Consider the following 17,942-nt stretch of genomic DNA (forward strand, 5'->3'; position numbering starts at 1 on the left):
GTTGTTGAGGGTTGCCCTCTGTTTACATCTTTACATATTAAGTATATCTCATATTCTTGAGCACAGCTTTGCAGGGTTCCAGAGGTGAGCATGGGTCTTTGTTCAGGGATCTAATGATGCCGAACCTGGCAACCTCAGCAAAGAAGTCAAGAAGCTAAGTCACTTGACCCATCCTGTAACTCCCTCTAGAAGGACTTGATTTTTTCTTGTCCCAATACTTTGCATTAGAAGCCTGTTGAGGCTTCGGAGCTGCTCCGTATGATATGACAGGATCGATTTCCGGCGTAGCTGTGTTTTTGTTCTGGGCGATTTGATGGACCCTGCACCTGAAACACCAGCTCAACTCATGTTTTTTTAAACTCACATCTTCTCTGTGTGAGAGGGAATAAAAAGCCAGATGAATAATTCACCAGTCACATGCATTTTATATGAATGGTCCCCATCGCTCATCAGAGCGGTGCAGAGAGGAAAGGAGTTGGTTCCTCAGGGTCCATTGGACCAACACAGGGATGTCGTTTTTGGGGGCCTGTGGTCCTGCCTCAAGAGCCCTCCTTCACACTTCACCCTACCGCGTTGTACACTTTTTCATGTCTCGTCATGTCTGTTTGAACTTTACACCTTGTACTCATTTCATTTTCAGCCCACGCCTCACCATCTCCATCTCCATTTACTCCAGTCTCCTGTAGCTCCTTCAGCTCTTCTTTTCTCCGTGCCCTCTGTGTCTCCACAGGTAGGTTTCATGTCTCACCAAAGCCCCGTTTCCACTTTGACATCTTTATCATCACCTCCCCGCTGTTTTGGTGTTTAGGTGTCTGTCTGTGTGTTGGCATCGTTTTGTGAACACCGTCAATCAAACGTAAATTACATACTTCATTCAACCTGTCAAGTACCTGACAGGGGTTTGTTGCATGAAGTCGTCCTTCTCTGGACCTCCGGAATTTACCTCCTCTGGTCCTCCAGAGTCCTTCTCCTCTGGACCTCCAGAGTTGACCACCTCTGGTCTTCCCGAGGCCTAGCTTAGCATTCACCTCTCCTCCCTGGCGTTTGGTGGCTGGTTGGCGTGGAGCACTGGTCTATTTTCAGGTTGTTTTCACCATTGCCGAATCTTTCCCTTGGATTTGTGTTTCCGATCTTTCGCTCGATAGTTTTGTTAAGACAATTGATGATGAAGAAGAGAAAACACTTCCTTTTGATGCCTTCAAGATATAGACATTGTGGGATGTCTCACACGTCTGTTGTTGCTTTGCCTATAAGGGAAGAGCCGTCAGGTAGTCTTCTTCTGGTAGCTCTATGATGCTAAGCTATCAGGGGAACAGCGCTGGCAGATTCTCAGAGTAAACTCTTTATTCCCCCCGAGCCATTCATTTGAAGGGTATTGTTTTGCACACCAGGTTTTTATGACTTCTGAAAGGCAGAGATTTGTACGTACCTTTAAAATCTATTTAACTTTTAACTTTTTAACCAGCTTCAATGGAAATATGATCTGCAATGTGCTTTTTCACAGCAGCTTCTCAGGGGCCAGAGGAGATGTGCTGGATGCTTGTTTATGTCCCAGAGATACTGAAAAGTAATTAGAAGATCTTAATGGCTGGATTTTATGGATTACTAACTTTAGAGCCTTGACCTTTTTCCAGGGACCAGCTGCTCCGATAAGAACAAAGGCTTCTGAATCTGTTTGTATGATCCTCCATAATAATAATAGTCTTTAGTATCAAATAAACGCAGCACGAGTCATGAGTTTTTAGAGTTTTACTCCTGCTCTCTGATCGTCGCCCCCTGCTCCCCAAGGTTGGAGGAGGGGGGGGGTCCCGCCTCTCTGACTGTCAGACAGATGGCAACAGAAAATGCACAGAAGATGGCCTAGATTCACACATGTTGCCCCAGCTCCATGCTCTAACCCTGCGTCCCTTTGGCTCCTTTGCTCCTCTGCTCCTCTCTCTCCTCTCTCTTCTTCTCTGCTCCTCTCTGCTCCGCTCTTATCCCCTCTGCTCCTCTCTCTCCTCTCTGCTCCTCACTCCTTTCTTTCTTCTCTCTCTTCCTCCCTGCTCCTCTCTCCTCCTCTATGCGCCTCACTCCTTTCTCTCTCCTCTCTCCTCCTCTCTGCTCCTCTCTCTCCTCTCCTTGTGTTTTTTTATTTTTATTTCTTTTTTATCCGGTCTCTCAGCCTCTCAGATTAAATGTGCGTTGGTTGCGCCTGTGGACGAAACGGTTGCCCAGCAACCGGCTGATGAGAGCAGCCTTGAGGCCTGTAGTGATGTCAGCCTGAGTCAGAGGAGGGGTGTGTGTGTGCGATGGAGCAGGAGGATGGCGGGCTAACCCTCGGCACAGTTCAACATCATCTCACGTAGGTCACGTGCAGCGCTGCCTTAGTAGGCCACCGTTATGTAACACGGCATCAGTGTGTGTGTTTGTGTGTGTGCGTGTGTGTGTGTGTGTGTGTGTGCGCTCGAGCTTCTATAAATAAAGGCAGCGCTGTGCACGGCCAGTGAGCACGGCTTTCAATGCTAGGAGAGGGGGGCTACGTGAGCGTTTTCCCATGGTGCATTTGGACTGTAACTGTGATAAACTGTTTATCAACGCCTGATACCTTTTTACTGATGGCATCAGTGTAAATGGCGTTGCTATGGTTACCCCAGTGTAACAGTTAGGGTGCTTGTAACAGGGTGGGTGTGCAGAGGTGATCTGTGTCCTCTTCAGACCCCGGGAATAAGGTCGGAGAAGCTATGCTAATTAGCCAATTAATTTTTACGTATGAAGATGGAGTGGCAGGGTGGTGCTGAGGGGGGGGGGGGCTACGTGTATTTGGCCCCTTCTCTTGTGTCTCATCGATGTGTCCTCTGAATCTCTAACGTCCTCGGCCTCCATCGCAACCGTCCAACACCCCCTCCTGCCGACAAGCTCCCCTCGGGTGTCCCATATGTTCCGTTGGGGGGGGGGGGGGGGGGGGGTCCTTCCTTATAGAGTGCTGTGTGAGTAGTATTGAGCAGCATTAAGTAACATTTTCGTAGTAGTGAGTAGTATTTAGTAGTAGTGAGTAGTATTTTTGTAGTAGTGAGTAGTATTACATAGCAGTGAGTAGTAGTGAGTAGTATTTTCGTAGTAGTGAGTAGTATTACGAAGTAGTGAGTAGCAGTAAGTAGTAGTGACTAGTAGTGAGTAGTAGTGAGTAGTATTTTGGTAGTAGTGAGTTGTATTTAGTACTAGTGAGTATTAGTGACTAGTAGTGAGTAGTATTTTGTTAGTAGTGAGTTGTATTTAGTAGTAGTGAGTAGTAGTGACTAGTAGTGAGTAGTATTTTGTTAGTAGTGAGTTGTATTTAGTAGTAGTGAGTAGTAGTGACTAGTAGTGAGTAGTATTTTGTTAGTAGTGAGTAGTATTTAGTAGTAGTGAGTAGTATTTTTGTAGTAGTGAGTAGTATTACATAGCAGTGAGTAGTAGTGAGTAGTATTTTCGTAGTAGTGAGTAGTATTACGAAGTAGTGAGTAGCAGTAAGTAGTAGTGACTAGTAGTGAGTAGTAGTGAGTAGTATTTTGGTAGTAGTGAGTTGTATTTAGTACTAGTGAGTATTAGTGACTAGTAGTGAGTAGTATTTTGTTAGTAGTGAGTTGTATTTAGTAGTAGTGAGTAGTAGTGACTAGTAGTGAGTAGTATTTTGGTAGTAGTGAGTTGTATTTAGTAGTAGTGACTAGTAGTGAGTAGTATTTGGTAGTAGTGAGTTGTATTTAGTAGTAGTGAGTAGTAGTGACTAGTAGTGAGTAGTATTTTGGTAGTAGTGAGTTGTATTTAGTAGTAGTGACTAGTAGTGAGTAGTATTTTGGTAGTAGTGAGTTGTATTTAGTACTAATAAGTAGTAGTGACTAGTTGTGAGTAGTATTTTGGTAGTAGTGAGTTGTATTTAGTACTAGTGAGTATTAGTGACTAGTAGTGAGTAGTATTTTGTTAGTAGTGAGTTGTATTTAGTAGTAGTGAGTAGTAGTGACTAGTAGTGAGTAGTATTTTGGTAGTAGTGAGTTGTATTTAGTAGTAGTGAGTAGTAGTGACTAGTAGTGAGTAGTATTTTGGTAGTAGTGAGTTGTATTTAGTACTAGTGAGTAGTAGTGAGTAGTATTTTGGTAGTAGTGAGTTGTATTTAGTACTAATAAGTAGTAGTGACTAGTTGTGAGTAGTATTTTGGTAGTAGTGAGTTGTATTTAGTAGTAGTGAGTAGTAGTGACTAGTAGTGAGTAGTATTTCTCGTACCTCGGCTTTAGACTGTTCAGGGTTCAGCAGAAATATTCATCAGGATTTATTGAAATAGCAACACTTTAAAGAAGAATGTGTGTATTTATCAGGAAACATCAAAAGAGATGAAGTTACATTTCCCACATTCAGATGAAGAGATTGTGTCACAGATTTAATGAGCAGCGACATACATTCAGTATTTAGGTCACAACGGGTCACATGAGGCACTTCTGCTGTAAAATGGGATTTTTGTCAAATTGTGTCTTACTTCGTTTGTCAAATCTTAATGATTTGATAAAAATATACCACATTGAATAAAAATACTATGGGAAAGTATTCCATTAACAGCTCTAGTGAATTATGATCATTTAATTTATTACAAGTAATAATAATAAAGCAGAAATAACTAAAATGTTTGTGCGCCCCCTACTGGCCTTTAAGCTGCATTACATTCATTCTCATCATTTCATCATTGAATCCACAGAATAGATTAAGAGTACAAATAAAATAAAGAAGGAAAGAGGATGGAAATAATAAGGGGGGAAAATCACAGTTTGGTTTAAAGTTCCTATGAATCAGAGAGCTTATAAATATTTGATGATTGTTTTTCCAATTAAAAACGTTGTAAAATGTTTTTTCACATCTATTATGAAAAAGATGTGTTTAATGTTCCGTGTCCATGACGTAAAAACATATTTACATACATAATCTGCTGATAACAGACAAAAACACATTTTAAAGCATTTTATGCTCAAGAATTCTAACACTACATTTATTGATGGTGACTTACAGGTCTTTGCAAGCTTTATGTATCATTATAGGTACATATATGTACATATATTACATGGTACATGTACATGTACATATAGGATAATAAAAGTTTAAATTAACACAACTATCGACTGAATGAGCAGAAGGAAGAAGTCGTGTTGACGTTTTACAGATCAATCAGCAGATGTTTCTTTATCTCTGAGGAATATGAAAATGAAATGAAGCCCCCATCTGACCCCCCCCACCCTCTCTGCCCCCCCCCAGGCCGCCCTCGGACGACTCAGGAATGCGTAACAGCGCCTCCACGCCCCCCAGCAGCCTCCCGTCACAGACGCACCCCTGCAGCCCGCCGGACTCCGCCTCCTCCCTCACCCCTTGCTCCTCGCTGCCTCCCTCCGTGTCCCCCACCCTCACCGACGTCTTCGGCCTGCCCACCCCCCCCATGGGCAGCGGCGGCGCCTACAGCCTGAGCTCCTCGTGCGGCGGCAGCTCGCGCTCGCCCTCGCCGCTCACGCTCATGCAGCAGTCGGCGGCCTCGGGGAAACCCTTCGCCTCCAAGCCCGTGGAGCTGTGGAGCAAAGAGGACGTGGCGGACTGGCTGGAGAGTCTCCACCTGGGGGAGCACCGCGACGCCTTCCTGGACAACGAGATCGAGGGGGCCCACCTGCCCTCGCTGCAGAAGGAGGACCTGATAGACCTGGGCGTGACCAGGGTGGGCCACCGCATGAACATCGAGAGGGCCCTCAAGATGCTGCAGGACAGATAGAGCCTAGATAGACCGGGGGGGGGGGGGGCACTTTTATACCGACCGCTCCATCCAAACCGGGTGGAGGTTTTGTCCCAAACCTTCTTTGGTCCTCCCTCATCCTCCGTCTCAGTGCTCCTCCTCTTCCTTCCACACCGCCCCTGAGCCTCGTGGGGGGGGGGGGTCAGGGACGACCCACTGGGGGCTCGGGGGGTGAAGATCAAGCTGCTACGTCACGTGGAAGAGACGTGTTACTGACACTGAGGGACCAGCTGAGCTGGTCGTCGCTCCTTTTCTATCTTTGCTAGAATAATATTTCTTCACTAGAGTCCACGTTATATTTCTGGTGCGTCTAAAGTTGTAGAGAAACAATTTGAGATAGACTCCATTTTTCTTCTTTTGTGCTTTTCACCTGTTTGTGTTAAAATGAGAACTGTTTAAAATAGACACTGAACCACACCGGGTGTCCACACACACACACACACACACACACACACATGATGGCCTTCCTCTCCTCAGAGAGAGCACAGCGCAGAGGGGATGGTTCACCTGTCTCCTCCCGCCTCATCGTAACCACGGCGACCAATGGGAGCGCACTCGTGGCTTTTTCAATGTGTGTGTGTGTGTGTGTGTGTTGAAGGTTCGGACGTGTCCATGGACCATCTTCACAGGCCTCCGTGTGGACAAACCAGAACCGCTCCTTACCTTCTTCTTCTTCTTCTTCTTCCTGTCAGAGCTCCTCCCCCTCCTCACTAGCAGGTGGGCGTGGCCCCGCCAGGACGCCGATGTCTCGGACGCCCCGTGGGTCCGTGGTAGAAGGTTTTTAGAGAGAGAGCCTTTAAAGGGACGGTTTGACATTTTGGGGGACAGGAGCTTTCTTGCAGCGAGGTGGATGCCACGTGGATACGGTATGCAGCTCAGAGTAGCTTAGCATAAAGTGATGCTAATGATACATTTAAATTCTGCCTGGTCTGTCACGTGATGCTTGAGTGCCCAAGAATACGTTTCCCTTAGACTTACATTAGGAAAGGGACGTCTGTACCTCCTCCAATCAGGTGAATGAGAACGAGCCCAGGAGGCGGGGCTTAACACAGGCCCTCCCCGTTGATGCTGGGGATGAACGTGGCTCCGCCTCCAACGCTTTATCCAGACTTTCTTCTTTTGTTCAGAAGTCCTCGGCCTGTTTCCTATCTTCATGCTAAGCTACGCTTAGCTAAAGGTCTCCTGGCATCGACCTTCTCGTTACAAACTGCAGGACTTCTCCCAAGTGTCAAACCTTTGAAGTCCGTTGTTTGGTGCATTTTATTGACTTTGAATCCAGCGTCGGATCCGTTTGAAGGCCTTTTTTTAGCTTTCAACAATTTTAAATATCACAAGTGATAAGCAACCTAGTATTTAAGAACTCATAGGTTGACATTTAAAGAGCTACAGCTGGAAGGAAACGGCGTGTTTTCTATAGCGCTGAATCAACGTGATTTTGTACATGTTTTTTGTTGATGGAAAAAATGAATATCGAGGAGGTTTGTTAGCATGAAGCTAACTGCGGGCTCGTTGCCAACCACATCCCAAAATGACCTAAAGAGCAAACCTCACGACTCAGAACGCTGGGCTTTCAGAGCAGATGGAGACTCTGCGGCTTCGGGGGGTTTAACATGTCGAATTACGCATTTCTTTACGTAACTGTCCTGCTCTTAACTCTCCGATAACAAAGAAAGCAACCTGAGAGACGGCAGATGTTCATCAGCGTGAGATTAGAAGAATAATCCGTCCTCTTCATACCTTCTCATCAAGGGTCCAATCTTAAACTAAATCAGCATTATGGAGGTGTGTGTGTGTGTGTGATAGCAGTGAGTCCAGGCCGGTCACAAGTAGAAGTGCAGTATGTGTGAAACGTGTACATAACATACGACACAAAGAAGTCTATTTCATGATATGTCCAGCTCTGTTAAAGCTCTAGAGTTTGAGGAAAAATGAATTCTATGAAGATGGATTTATAGTTTGAGCCGACGTTGACAGCATCCTGCAGAGGAAGCCTTAAATAGCTCCCAGGTCCCCTCCTCCACCTGCACCACCAACACCGCTTTCATCTCAGTAGATTCCTCCAGAGGCTCCTGACGGGGGCTCGATGTGTCCACAGCAACATGCACATGTATCCATATATACATATACGTGTATGTTTATACATGCACATGTATATATATATACATATATACGTGTATGTTTATACATGCACATGTATATATATATATACATATATACGTGTATGTTTATACATGCACATGTATCCATATATACATATACGTGTATGTTTATACATGCACATGTATATATATATACATATACGTGTATGTTTATACATGCACATGTATCCATATATACATATACGTGTATGTTTATACATGCACATGTATATATATATACATATATACGTGTATGTTTATACATGCACATGTATATATATATATACATATATACGTGTATGTTTATACATGCACATGTATCCATATATACATATACGTGTATGTTTATACATGCACATGTATCCATATATACATATACGTGTATGTTTATACATGCACATGTATATATATATATACATATATACGTGTATGTTTATACATGCACATGTATCCATATATACATATACGTGTATGTTTATACATGCACATGTATCCATATATACATATACGTGTATGTTTATACATGCACATGTATCCATATATACATATACGTGTATGTTTATACATGCACATGTATATATATATATACATATATACGTGTATGTTTATACATGCACATGTATCCATATATACTTATACGTGTATGTTTATACATGCACATGTATATATATATATACATATATACGTGTATGTTTATACATGCACATGTATCCATATATACTTATACGTGTATGTTTATACATGCACATGTATATATATATATACATATATACGTGTATGTTTATACATGCACATGTATCCATATATACTTATACGTGTATGTTTATACATGCACATGTATCCATATATACATATACGTGTATGTTTATACACATATATGGACACATGTCATAGGTTTCATATCATGTGGGTTCATCGTGGAGACAAAGCTCTGTGGTCTGTGAACATTAACGCACAGAGGACAATGCTGCTGTGGTCCTGGTCCCGGTCCTGATCATGGTCCTGGTCCTGGTCCTGGTTCCAGTCTTGGTCTAGGTCCTGGTGTAGTAACTTCAGAGCTAACAGCAGCGTGTCAGAGGAGGGACACAAGCACAGTATTTTTAGATATTTGTATAAAGTTCTATGAAGATTTTATAGAGGTTCTGAACTAAATCTGTTCCTCACTGATTGCCAAAAGAATACAAACGACTATAAATCATTAAAAGTGGGCATCGATAGACTTATGGATCATATGAGAAGCAATATTTATTCAGAATGAATCCACTTGGTTGTGTTTTATTTTTCATTTTAGGGTCACATGATGCCGTGTTTTGATGAAGTGGAAATCGAACCCCTCTCGTGCTCGTTGGGGTCGCACTGAATAAAATGGGCAGTTTGAAGTCGCCATGGTGACGGCGTGTCAGCCCCTTACACAGTGGATGCTGATGGTCCAGAGTTAGCATCAGCCCAATGCTGGCTGGCTAACGAGCTAGTGCCAATAGATGCTTCAGTGCTACATTAGCTGTCACTCAAACCAAACCTCGGTGAGTCTGCAACGGTCACCATGGCAACAGCACAGAAAAGTGTCCAGCCAACCATCACGCTGCGTTTCCTTCAGATGAGAGACTCTACTGAGGAAGTGGACCACCACCTGCCTGACCAGACCCCCCTCTCCCCAACCCCCCCTTAGTTTAGAGTGTGTATGAACAGAGCAAAATGTGTATATTAAAAAGAGATATATATATATATATATATATATATATATATTTAATCTGCAGGGCCACCTTGGTAGGGAAGAACCTGAAAGCTCTGTGTGTGTAAACGTGCTTTAATGCCCCAGAGGATCTCTGTGGAGACGTAGTAGGAATCTGTAGAGCTTCACCAGCTTCACGGCTCACCGACCCACTTCCACCTCGACCCCCCCATCACCGCCCAACATTCGGGTGACTGTTTCTTTTTCTCTCCCTTATTTTTTGGCATTGATAGACTTTATTCTTTAAGTCTTCATAGAGGCTAAGATGTTTTCGGTAATTTGTGCAGACTTGTGTTCCTGTTTTCTATGTTGCTGTAATTTTGTGCTTCTAATTCACCATAGTCGACTAATTACTGAAAAGAAAAGAGAGAATTTTCCTGTAACTGCACTCTTCCGCCCCCCCCCCCCCCTCCCCCAATCCTCGAGACTTCTTGTATGGCAACCAAAATTCACTGTAAGAAATAAATATAATATTGCACTAATGTGGCATCCAGTGTTTACTGTGCAAAGAATATTTAGCTATAGTGCAAATACATACTATAATATAATATATAGTATGTTTAAATGTTCCAAAAATAACATTTAATAGTTTGAGAGGTTTTCAGATCCACGCAATGGACACCATTGTCCCACAATGCATTGCACACAGGAAATGGAGGCGCCGCCATGACAGCTGGACACAAGGACATTAACCATGACTCCAAAGGCTGATGGACTAAGAACAAGAAATACATTTATATACTTATTAAACACGGTGATGTACATGAGTAAACATTTCATTATTTAGGAAATAAAACACCATAAAGAGCTGATAATCCATAGTTTATTTATTGAAACAAAAAGCTGATGTGACTTAAGCAAACGAAGATACAGATAAAAATAATGTATTTGAAAAGGTCACTTTATATTTATTTATTATAAAACCCCAAAAATGAATTTAATCTCTCAATCACACAAACACAGAATTAGTCGACGCCTGGTTTGTTCTGTGCAGATGATTATAATAATAATTAATAATCACAATATGGAATCGATCACAGGTCTTATGGGGGGGGGGGGGGCGTTAAACTCCTGTGCTGACTACAAGGAGGCGAAGCTGCTTTTTGGTCCTCGGTCAGATGTCCTGGGGGGGGGGGGGGGGGTCTGAAGGGTCTGAAGGAGGCAGCGGTGAGGAGGAAGCAGCAGCGGGGGGGAGGCGGCTAAGAGACACTAGGTGAAGAGAGAAAAAGGACACGGACGCGGGTCGTCACGGCAACGGCGTCCTCATTGCCGAACCTCCACGTAGTTGGCGGGGAAAAGGCCGTAGGCGCCGCGGCAGACGCCCCGCCACCAGCCCTCGTCAATCATCTCGATGTTGGTGATGATGTCATCGGGGTCGAAGGAGATCTCGTCCTCGCCGGCTGAAGCGCGGAACAGAAGAAGAGGAGAAGAGGAGGAGCGTTGAGACGCAGGAGAAGAAGAGGAGAAGAAGAGGAGCAGATTGTCACAAAATAATCTGCCAAACGTTTAATTTTAAGTTGAAATGTGGATCAACGAGGTTGAAACACTCCCGTTTCCCAGAATGCACTGCGCCCAGCTTCACCTGCTTGGTAGTCGTACAGCGCCACCGCTGTCACGCCGAGGTCTTCGCCGCCGTACTGACCGTCTGCAAGAGGAAAAACCAGAGGCTGCTGTCATGTGACTTCCTGTTGGCGTCCTGCCTTCAGGGGGTGCAGTGTTGTCACCCCTCCACCAGGGGGCCTCTGCTGTAGCTCAGTTCCATCTCCTCTGGTTGGTGGTTGGCTCTCATTACACCTCATTTGTATGAATACAGTTACCTTCTGACCTGGCTATGGACTTCTAAACATCTCTAAATGAAACCTCAAGGAGACCTTTGAACTATGTGGTCTCTGCTCACCTGCTGGGGCCGTCTCCTGGGGGTTCTGGTAGAGGTCCTCCTCAATCTGAGGCTCCATCTCGTACAGCTGCTCCTCCACCTCATCCCGGGACAACACCTGCGTCTTCGGGTACATGAACATGATGCGTTTAATGACTCCTCTCATGACGCTGGAGACCTGAGTCCCTCCCCTCCACTCACATGGGGGACCAGGGCGGCCGCCGGCTGGACTGGTGGGGTCGGACTGGGACTGGGACTGGCGACGGGGGAGGGGGTCGGCGAGGGCTCGGGGGAGGGGGCCTTGGCGGCCTCTTGGATCTTCCGACGGGCCTCCTCCTGCTCCTGCTTCTCCTTGGCCTGCCGGCGGCCTCGCTCCTCCTCGGCCTGCTTCCTGTCCTCCTCCTCCTTCTGCTTGGCGATGTTCTCGAAGCGGGCCTTGATGCTCCCCGTGCTGTTGGCCGCTGGCGGTCAGAACAAAGACGGAAATGAGAGGACGAAGAGGCGCGGCGTCGACGTGCCACTCGGCCCTGAACTTACCGGCCTCCGTGGGTTTGGTCTTCTGGTAAGACGAGGACACCTTCTCCACGTCCTCGAAGGTACCAGCACTCTGTGGGGAGGGGACAACGTGAGACACACAACCCTCTGACAGCACGCACACGCACACACACACACACACACACTCCTCACCTTATCCATGCGGTCATTCTGAACCCCAAACTTCCCACCAAAGCCCTTGGAGTAATCTGAGGAGATAAAAGGAAGGTCATTCTGCGCTCAGTGGGCCGACAGGAGAAGCCTCACAAGGACGGCTTGATGCGCTCATGCAAACCTGTAGGGAGGAGGAAAGAGAGGTTGCATTGAACTGAGGGGGGGGGGGGGGGGGGCAGCCATCTTGCACGCAGCAGGGAGGAGCAGCTTCACACTGAAATGCAGAAGAGAAGTCTGCTTCCTTTCTGCATTTAGAGTTTATGGAACCGGAGAGGAGCTTCAAGTCAAAGAGGACGGTGCCAAAGGAAGAGGAACAAGCCAGCGGGGGGGGGGGGAGGGGTGTAATAATAGGGGGTGGGGGCGGGGGGCTGTGCCTTTCTGGGACTCGTGCTGAGCCGGGCGCTCCTTGTGCTCGTAGCCCAGAGCACACTGGTCCTGCTTCTCCTTCTCTACCCCAAACTGTCCTCCAAAGCCCCGCTTATAGTCTGCAACACAACGAGTCGGACCCAAGTCAAACAACAAAGATTTACTTGTGTGTTTAACACAAACATCAACCTGTCCATACAAATAACTGGATTTGAGTGGCTGAAGGTTAGGAGGCCGCTGTAGAGCAGAAGATCATCTCACGTCTAAAGAGGCGTGAACTTCATTCTGCTGCTCATCCGCTAACACACAACTCTGAGCTGTGGCTTCACTTCCTCTTTGCTAACCGCACACTGAGGAAGTGTTTGACCCCCGGAAACCACATCAGAGCCTTCACAGCAACGTGAAGGCTGCAGGCTGCAGAGGAGCAGCGCTACCTTTCTGGGACTCGTGCAGCTGGAGCTTCTCCTGGTGGTCCCATCCCAGCGCCGACTTGTCCTGCCGGTCCGTCTGCAGCCCGAACTTCCCCCCGAAGCCCTTCACGTAGTCTGCAGGATCACAATCACTCTGTTAAACGTTGGATGTACAATAAACCCACAAAGAGCACAGAGATTCAGATGTTGGACGAGCGCTCGCAGACACACGAGATGCTCGTGAAGGTTTAGGATCCAACGCGGAGCTTCGACCACATGCCGACAGAGCCCAGTGCATTGTGGGAGGCCCTCTGCGCTAAAGAGTAAAGAGCTGCAGGTGACGGCGTGTGTGGACACCCACCTTTCTGGGACTCGTGTCTCTCCGTCTTCCCCTGGTACTCGAAGCCCACGGCGCTCTTGTCCACTTTGTCCGTCTCAACACCAAACTTCCCCCCGAAGCCCTTTGTGTAATCTGCCAGTTAGAGGGGGGGGGGGGAATTCAGTTTATCTAAACACTAAATATTTATCACCAACTAAGCATTAAGACAAGTGGAAGAAAACCCACTATGGGCAGAATAAAAGGGGGGGGGGGGGGGGCGAACATCTAGAAACACCACGAGCAGGAAGAGGAATGAAGAACAGGAATCATGATGTGTCAGGACTTGCAGGGAGGGTGTGTGTGTGTAGGTGTGTGTGTGTAGGTATGTGTGTGTATGTGTGTGTGTAGGTAGGTGTGTGTGTGTGTGTGTGTGTGTGTGTAGGTATGTGTGTGTGTGTGTAGGTGTGTGTGTGTGTGTGTGTAGGTGTGGGTGTGTGTGTGTAGGTGTGTGTGTGTGTGTGTAGGTGTGTGTGTGTGTGTGTGTGTGTGTGTGTGTAGGTGTGTGTGTGTGTGTGTGTAGGTGTGGGTGTGTGTGTGTGTGTGTGTGTAGGTGTGTAGGTGTGGGTGTGTGTGTGTAGGTGTGTGTGTGTGTAGGTGTGTGTGTGTGTAGGTGTGTGTGTGTAGGTGTGTGTGTGTAGGTGTGTAGGTATGTGTGTGTAGGTGTGTGTGTATGTGTGTGTGTGTGTAGGTGTGTGTGTGTGTGTATGTGTGTGTAGGTGTGGGTGTGTGTGTAGGTGTGTGTAGGTGTGGGTGTGTGTGTATGTGTGTGTGTGTGTAGGTGTGTGTGTGTGTGTATGTCTGTGTAGGTGTGGGTGTGTGTGTAGGTGTGTGTAGGTGTGTGTGTGTGTAGGTATGTGTGTGTAGGTGTGTGTGTAGGTGTGTGTGTGTGTAGGTGTATGTGTGTGTAGGTGTGTGTGTGTGTAGGTATGTGTGTGTAGGTGTGTGTGTAGGTGTGTGTGTAGGTGTGTGTGTGTGTAGGTGTATGTGTGTGTAGGTGTGGGTGTGTGTAGGTGTGTGTGTGTGTAGGTGTGTGTGTGTGTGTATGTGTGTGTGTGTTTAAACCCAGACGAACCTTTCTGGGAGTCGTGCTTCTCGGTTTTTCCCTGGTAATCGAAGCCCATCGCGCTCTGGTCCACGCGGTCCGCCTGCACGCCGTATCGCCCCCCAAACCCTGTGGTGTAGTCTGCAAAGCAAAGTGTGAGGGGGGGGTCAAAGGTCAGGGTGAAGCAGCATGGGGGGGGTAAGGAGGGGGGCAGCTTCACTTCCTGTGCACCTGACACGGATCAAACCACTTGTTCAACCTGTTCTCCTTGTTGTGGTCCCAGAAGCCACTTGGACAACGACAGTTACAAAGCAACGCGTCACATGACGTCACCTCTCTGTGAAGCGTGTTTCTCCGTCTTCCCGGCGTACTCGAACCCGACAGCCGACTGAGAGAGAGACAAAGAGGCAAAGATGGCGGTTTGTATGCGTGATGCATTGCAGGACGACTTATACTTTAACACTTGAGCTTTGGAAAGTTTCACTAGATTTGGACCATCACCCAGAAAACTAATAAAAGCCTCAAACTAGTTCATGACCCGGTTCTGGGAGTAGGAATGTCCCAACAGGGGACCTCCGTGTCCCCCGGGGGGGTTCCTTCCAGAAGTTATTGTCCATGGCGGTTTTTAAGCCTGATTATCACAAGCTGCAGGTTAATGGCTGAAGCTTGAAGACGAGTACCTGGTCCACGCGGTCCGCCTGCACCCCGAACTTGCCCCCGAAGCCCTTGGACGTGTCCGTCTGGGAGCAGTGCTTGGACAGCTTGCTCTGGTAGTCGTGACCCACGGCCGACTGGAGGAAAGGAAGGAAGGAAGGAAGGAAGGAAGGACACACACCTCATCAGACGAACCGAGCCCACCTGGAAGGTCTGTTTGCTGTCAGAACCTGTGACCTGGGTTACCTGAGGAGGACTGGGAATCTGGATACCTTGGTGGGCGGGGCTACTGTGATTGACAGTTCATTCATAAGCGATCAAATCTGTCAACAAGTTATGATGCTTTGATGTGTTGCATCTTCTTATCGTACTTTATTGCTGCCTATTTGACTTTTACTGAAAGTGAATTACTTCAAATTCTACTAGCTAACTTTAATTAATATATTTATGTAACCTTTTATTAATACTCAAAGTGATTAGTTGTCAAGAAGTCGAAGCTGAGATACTGAAAACAAAAGCATATTGTCCAGAGTATAAGTACAGACTGACTCCCTCCAACTGCCTTCTGGTTCCTCCGAGTCGAGGCACCAGCTGGTCCTTCCACTCCCTGCCCCGGTGCCTGTCAGGCGACCTTTGACCTTCTAGGGGCACGGAGCGCCTTACCTTGTCCATGCGGTCCTGCTGCACTCCAAACTTGCCTCCGTAGCCGTGCGAGGCCTTGGGCATGGCGTCCTGCTCCTTCTGCTTCTGGCTGGTGTGCTCCGTGGACACCGTCTCACGCAGCCGGTGGATGCTGCCGAGGGACGAGAGACAGTTAGGACACGCGTCCGTGGCGGGACAACGGCAAGTCAGAGCGGCCTCCTCACTCTATGTGCTCCTGGTGCCCCGAGCCCTCCACCGTCTTGGCCCCCCAGCGCTGCTCCCTCTCCGACACGTCATTCTGGAAACAACAAACGGCGTGAGGTGATGACGAGGGGAGAAGCGGCGTGGTGAGGAAGAGGCGCGGGCGTCGCTACCTCGAAGTCGGGGTCCGTCTCCCAGTCGTCCCCGTCCTCCTTCACCGCCACGTTGACCGACTGTCCTGCTGCCGCCTTCCACATGGTCAGAGCAACACGCGCTGAAACACCACACAACGCGTCACAACGCGTCTCTAGACAATACTCAGCATTTAGAGGTGGATATTTTAATGACTCATCTACAGATCAAATGTATTTATTTGATAAATTAACCCTTTTATCACAATAAGACTGACCTTAATCACCTCAGATTCATTTTAGAATGCACGCCTGTCAAAAACATTTTTTCTTTACTCTTTAACCTCTGCTGCAACTATTTACACAATTTCTACAAAATGGACCAAAACAGTAACTTCCCAAAGCCAGAAGAGAGCAAGAAGTACTTTAGTCTAAAACCCAAAGACACTGAAACACGACCCATTTAAAAGATCATTTGAGGCTGGAAGGAACCGATCAGTTATGGAATCCATGTGCAGTTTGCTCCATGAATCACAGTGGGGAGGGACGCTAATGGACCGGTACCCGTCCCCAGCATCAATACCGAGCCACATGCTCTGCCACACTGTGCAAACAGAGATGATGCAGGAGGCCTCACACACACACACACACACACACACTACAATGTGGGCCACCGGCATCTGGGTTGAATGCGAGACGTGGCACCGCTCACCTCCAGTGGACAAGAGGCTGCCCGACATTTAGTGATAGTGATAGGGCGGGGGTCTCCTCCCCCCTCCCACACACACACACACCTTAACGTCGGTTAGTCAGCGTCAATCACAGCAGGCCAGGTCACGTGATTGAGTGAGCGGTGTCACCACACTGGGCGCCCGGGGGCTCCCTGGCTTGCGTGTCGTGTTTTGCGTTGGAAACCGGATGTGAAGCCCGTTAATGTTTTCGTCGCCACGCAGAGATTTAACGTAGAAATGGTTTCATTTAGCTTTTCTATCGGGACAAAGACACAGCAGCTAGCTGCGCGTCCGTGTGCGCGTGTGCACGGCATTTCCTGTTGGATAGTCTCCCAGATAGCTAGCTGGCTAAAGCTAACACAGCCTTCAGGAATGTTAGCTGACTCAGCGCGGAGGTTCTCCACAGGTGTTCCTTTGGAACCTTCCTCCTGCCGAGGAGACGACGCTCACCGTGACAGGTATCCCCGACCAGTCGGACTCAGTGTAGGAAATCCCCGGTGGTCCGTTGATGCGCAGGTAGGGTGGTTACAGGGATCTGCTCTTCCTCTGCGGTGCTTCCGGCTCTCCCAGTATTCCTCTCTGCCGCGCTGACGTCACAAATGGGCGGGGCACGTAAGACGTTGCTAATTGCGGCCAATTACCGTAAAGTGTACAAAGAAGCCCACTTCCCTTCTACTTTAATAAAATAAAAACCTGAAAAGATGTGTCAAATTTGCGCTACAAAGTATTTAAAAAAAATACATTATTAAATATCTCAGTTAAATATTTGGACTCGTCTAAGTTCATCTCCAATATTGATTTGGTCAGATAATGGACTGTCCAAACCAAGATAGTTTATTGGATTGTTAAAAACACCAGGCAATTATGGAAATACATTTAATTCCTAGCTGATGTAATGGGAATTTGTTGGATGTGGTTAACAAAATGAGATGAAAGGATTTCACACCAAACTTTTAGAGTTTTAGATTGTAACTTTACAGGTCATTTTTCACTCTCTATTAGAAGAATTACATCAATTTTGATAGAATGTTATGAAAAAGGATGGAAACTTACTTCCATTAACTATAAATCCCGAGTTCATCTGACCTGCAATGCACCAACTGGATCATTTATTTGAATTGTTTGGACTGAACAATGTCTGAAACTAAAAAAA

The 17,942-nt window shown here is 46.9% G+C and overlaps 2 protein-coding genes across 6 annotated transcripts in view; one reads left to right on the forward strand and one right to left on the reverse strand.

Annotated features, from left to right (window-relative positions):
- LOC119230055 (SH3 and multiple ankyrin repeat domains protein 2-like) overlaps positions 1-7,989 on the forward strand; it is an 85,234-nt gene extending 77,245 nt beyond the window's left edge. For all 3 annotated transcript variants that reach the window (XM_037491025.2, XM_037491044.2, XM_037491062.2), the window contains one exon: positions 5,257-7,989. In XM_037491025.2, the coding sequence (XP_037346922.2) occupies positions 5,257-5,758 (502 nt within the window). In that variant the 3' untranslated portion in view covers positions 5,759-7,989. The remainder of the gene's footprint in view (positions 1-5,256) is intronic.
- A 2,469-nt stretch (positions 7,990-10,458) lies between these two features.
- On the reverse strand, positions 10,459-17,392 carry LOC119193880 (src substrate cortactin-like). Of its 3 annotated transcripts, none has more exons than XM_037447787.2 (16): positions 17,240-17,392; positions 16,101-16,201; positions 15,951-16,024; positions 15,748-15,877; positions 15,111-15,221; positions 14,764-14,818; positions 14,461-14,571; positions 13,371-13,481; positions 13,034-13,144; positions 12,608-12,718; positions 12,213-12,268; positions 12,063-12,132; positions 11,727-11,986; positions 11,547-11,643; positions 11,232-11,294; positions 10,459-11,049 (listed from the first exon to the last, which is right to left on the reverse strand). In XM_037447787.2, exons 2-16 carry the CDS (start codon positions 16,182-16,184, stop codon positions 10,913-10,915), a joined length of 1,581 nt encoding a protein of 526 aa, XP_037303684.2. In that variant the 5' UTR covers positions 16,185-16,201; positions 17,240-17,392; the 3' UTR covers positions 10,459-10,912. The 3 variants fall into 3 exon arrangements, with proteins under 3 accessions (XP_037303684.2, XP_037303676.2, XP_037303691.2); XM_037447779.2 differs by having other exon boundaries at positions 11,547-11,649; XM_037447794.2 differs by lacking the exon at positions 12,608-12,718 and having other exon boundaries at positions 11,547-11,649.
- Positions 17,393-17,942: the final 550 nt, after the last annotated feature.

Source organism: Pungitius pungitius, chromosome 4, assembly GCF_949316345.1.
Source record: "Pungitius pungitius chromosome 4, fPunPun2.1, whole genome shotgun sequence".
Taxonomy (NCBI): Eukaryota; Metazoa; Chordata; class Actinopteri; order Perciformes; family Gasterosteidae; genus Pungitius; species Pungitius pungitius.

What these genes read in the sequence shown, in the direction of transcription:
- LOC119193880 (XM_037447779.2), bottom strand. Translation starts at nt 16,184, where the DNA reads ATGTGGAAGGCGGCAGCAGGACAGTCGGTCAACGTGGCGGTGAAGGAG. An exon ending in GAAACACGCTTCACAGAGAG is followed by an intron (nt 14,572 to 14,763) that starts GTGACGTCATGT and finishes TTTGCTTTGCAG; the next exon opens with ACTACACCACAGGGTTTGGG. An exon ending in CGGCCGCCCTGGTCCCCCAT is followed by an intron (nt 11,650 to 11,726) that starts GTGAGTGGAGGG and finishes ATGTACCCGAAG; the next exon opens with ACGCAGGTGTTGTCCCGGGA.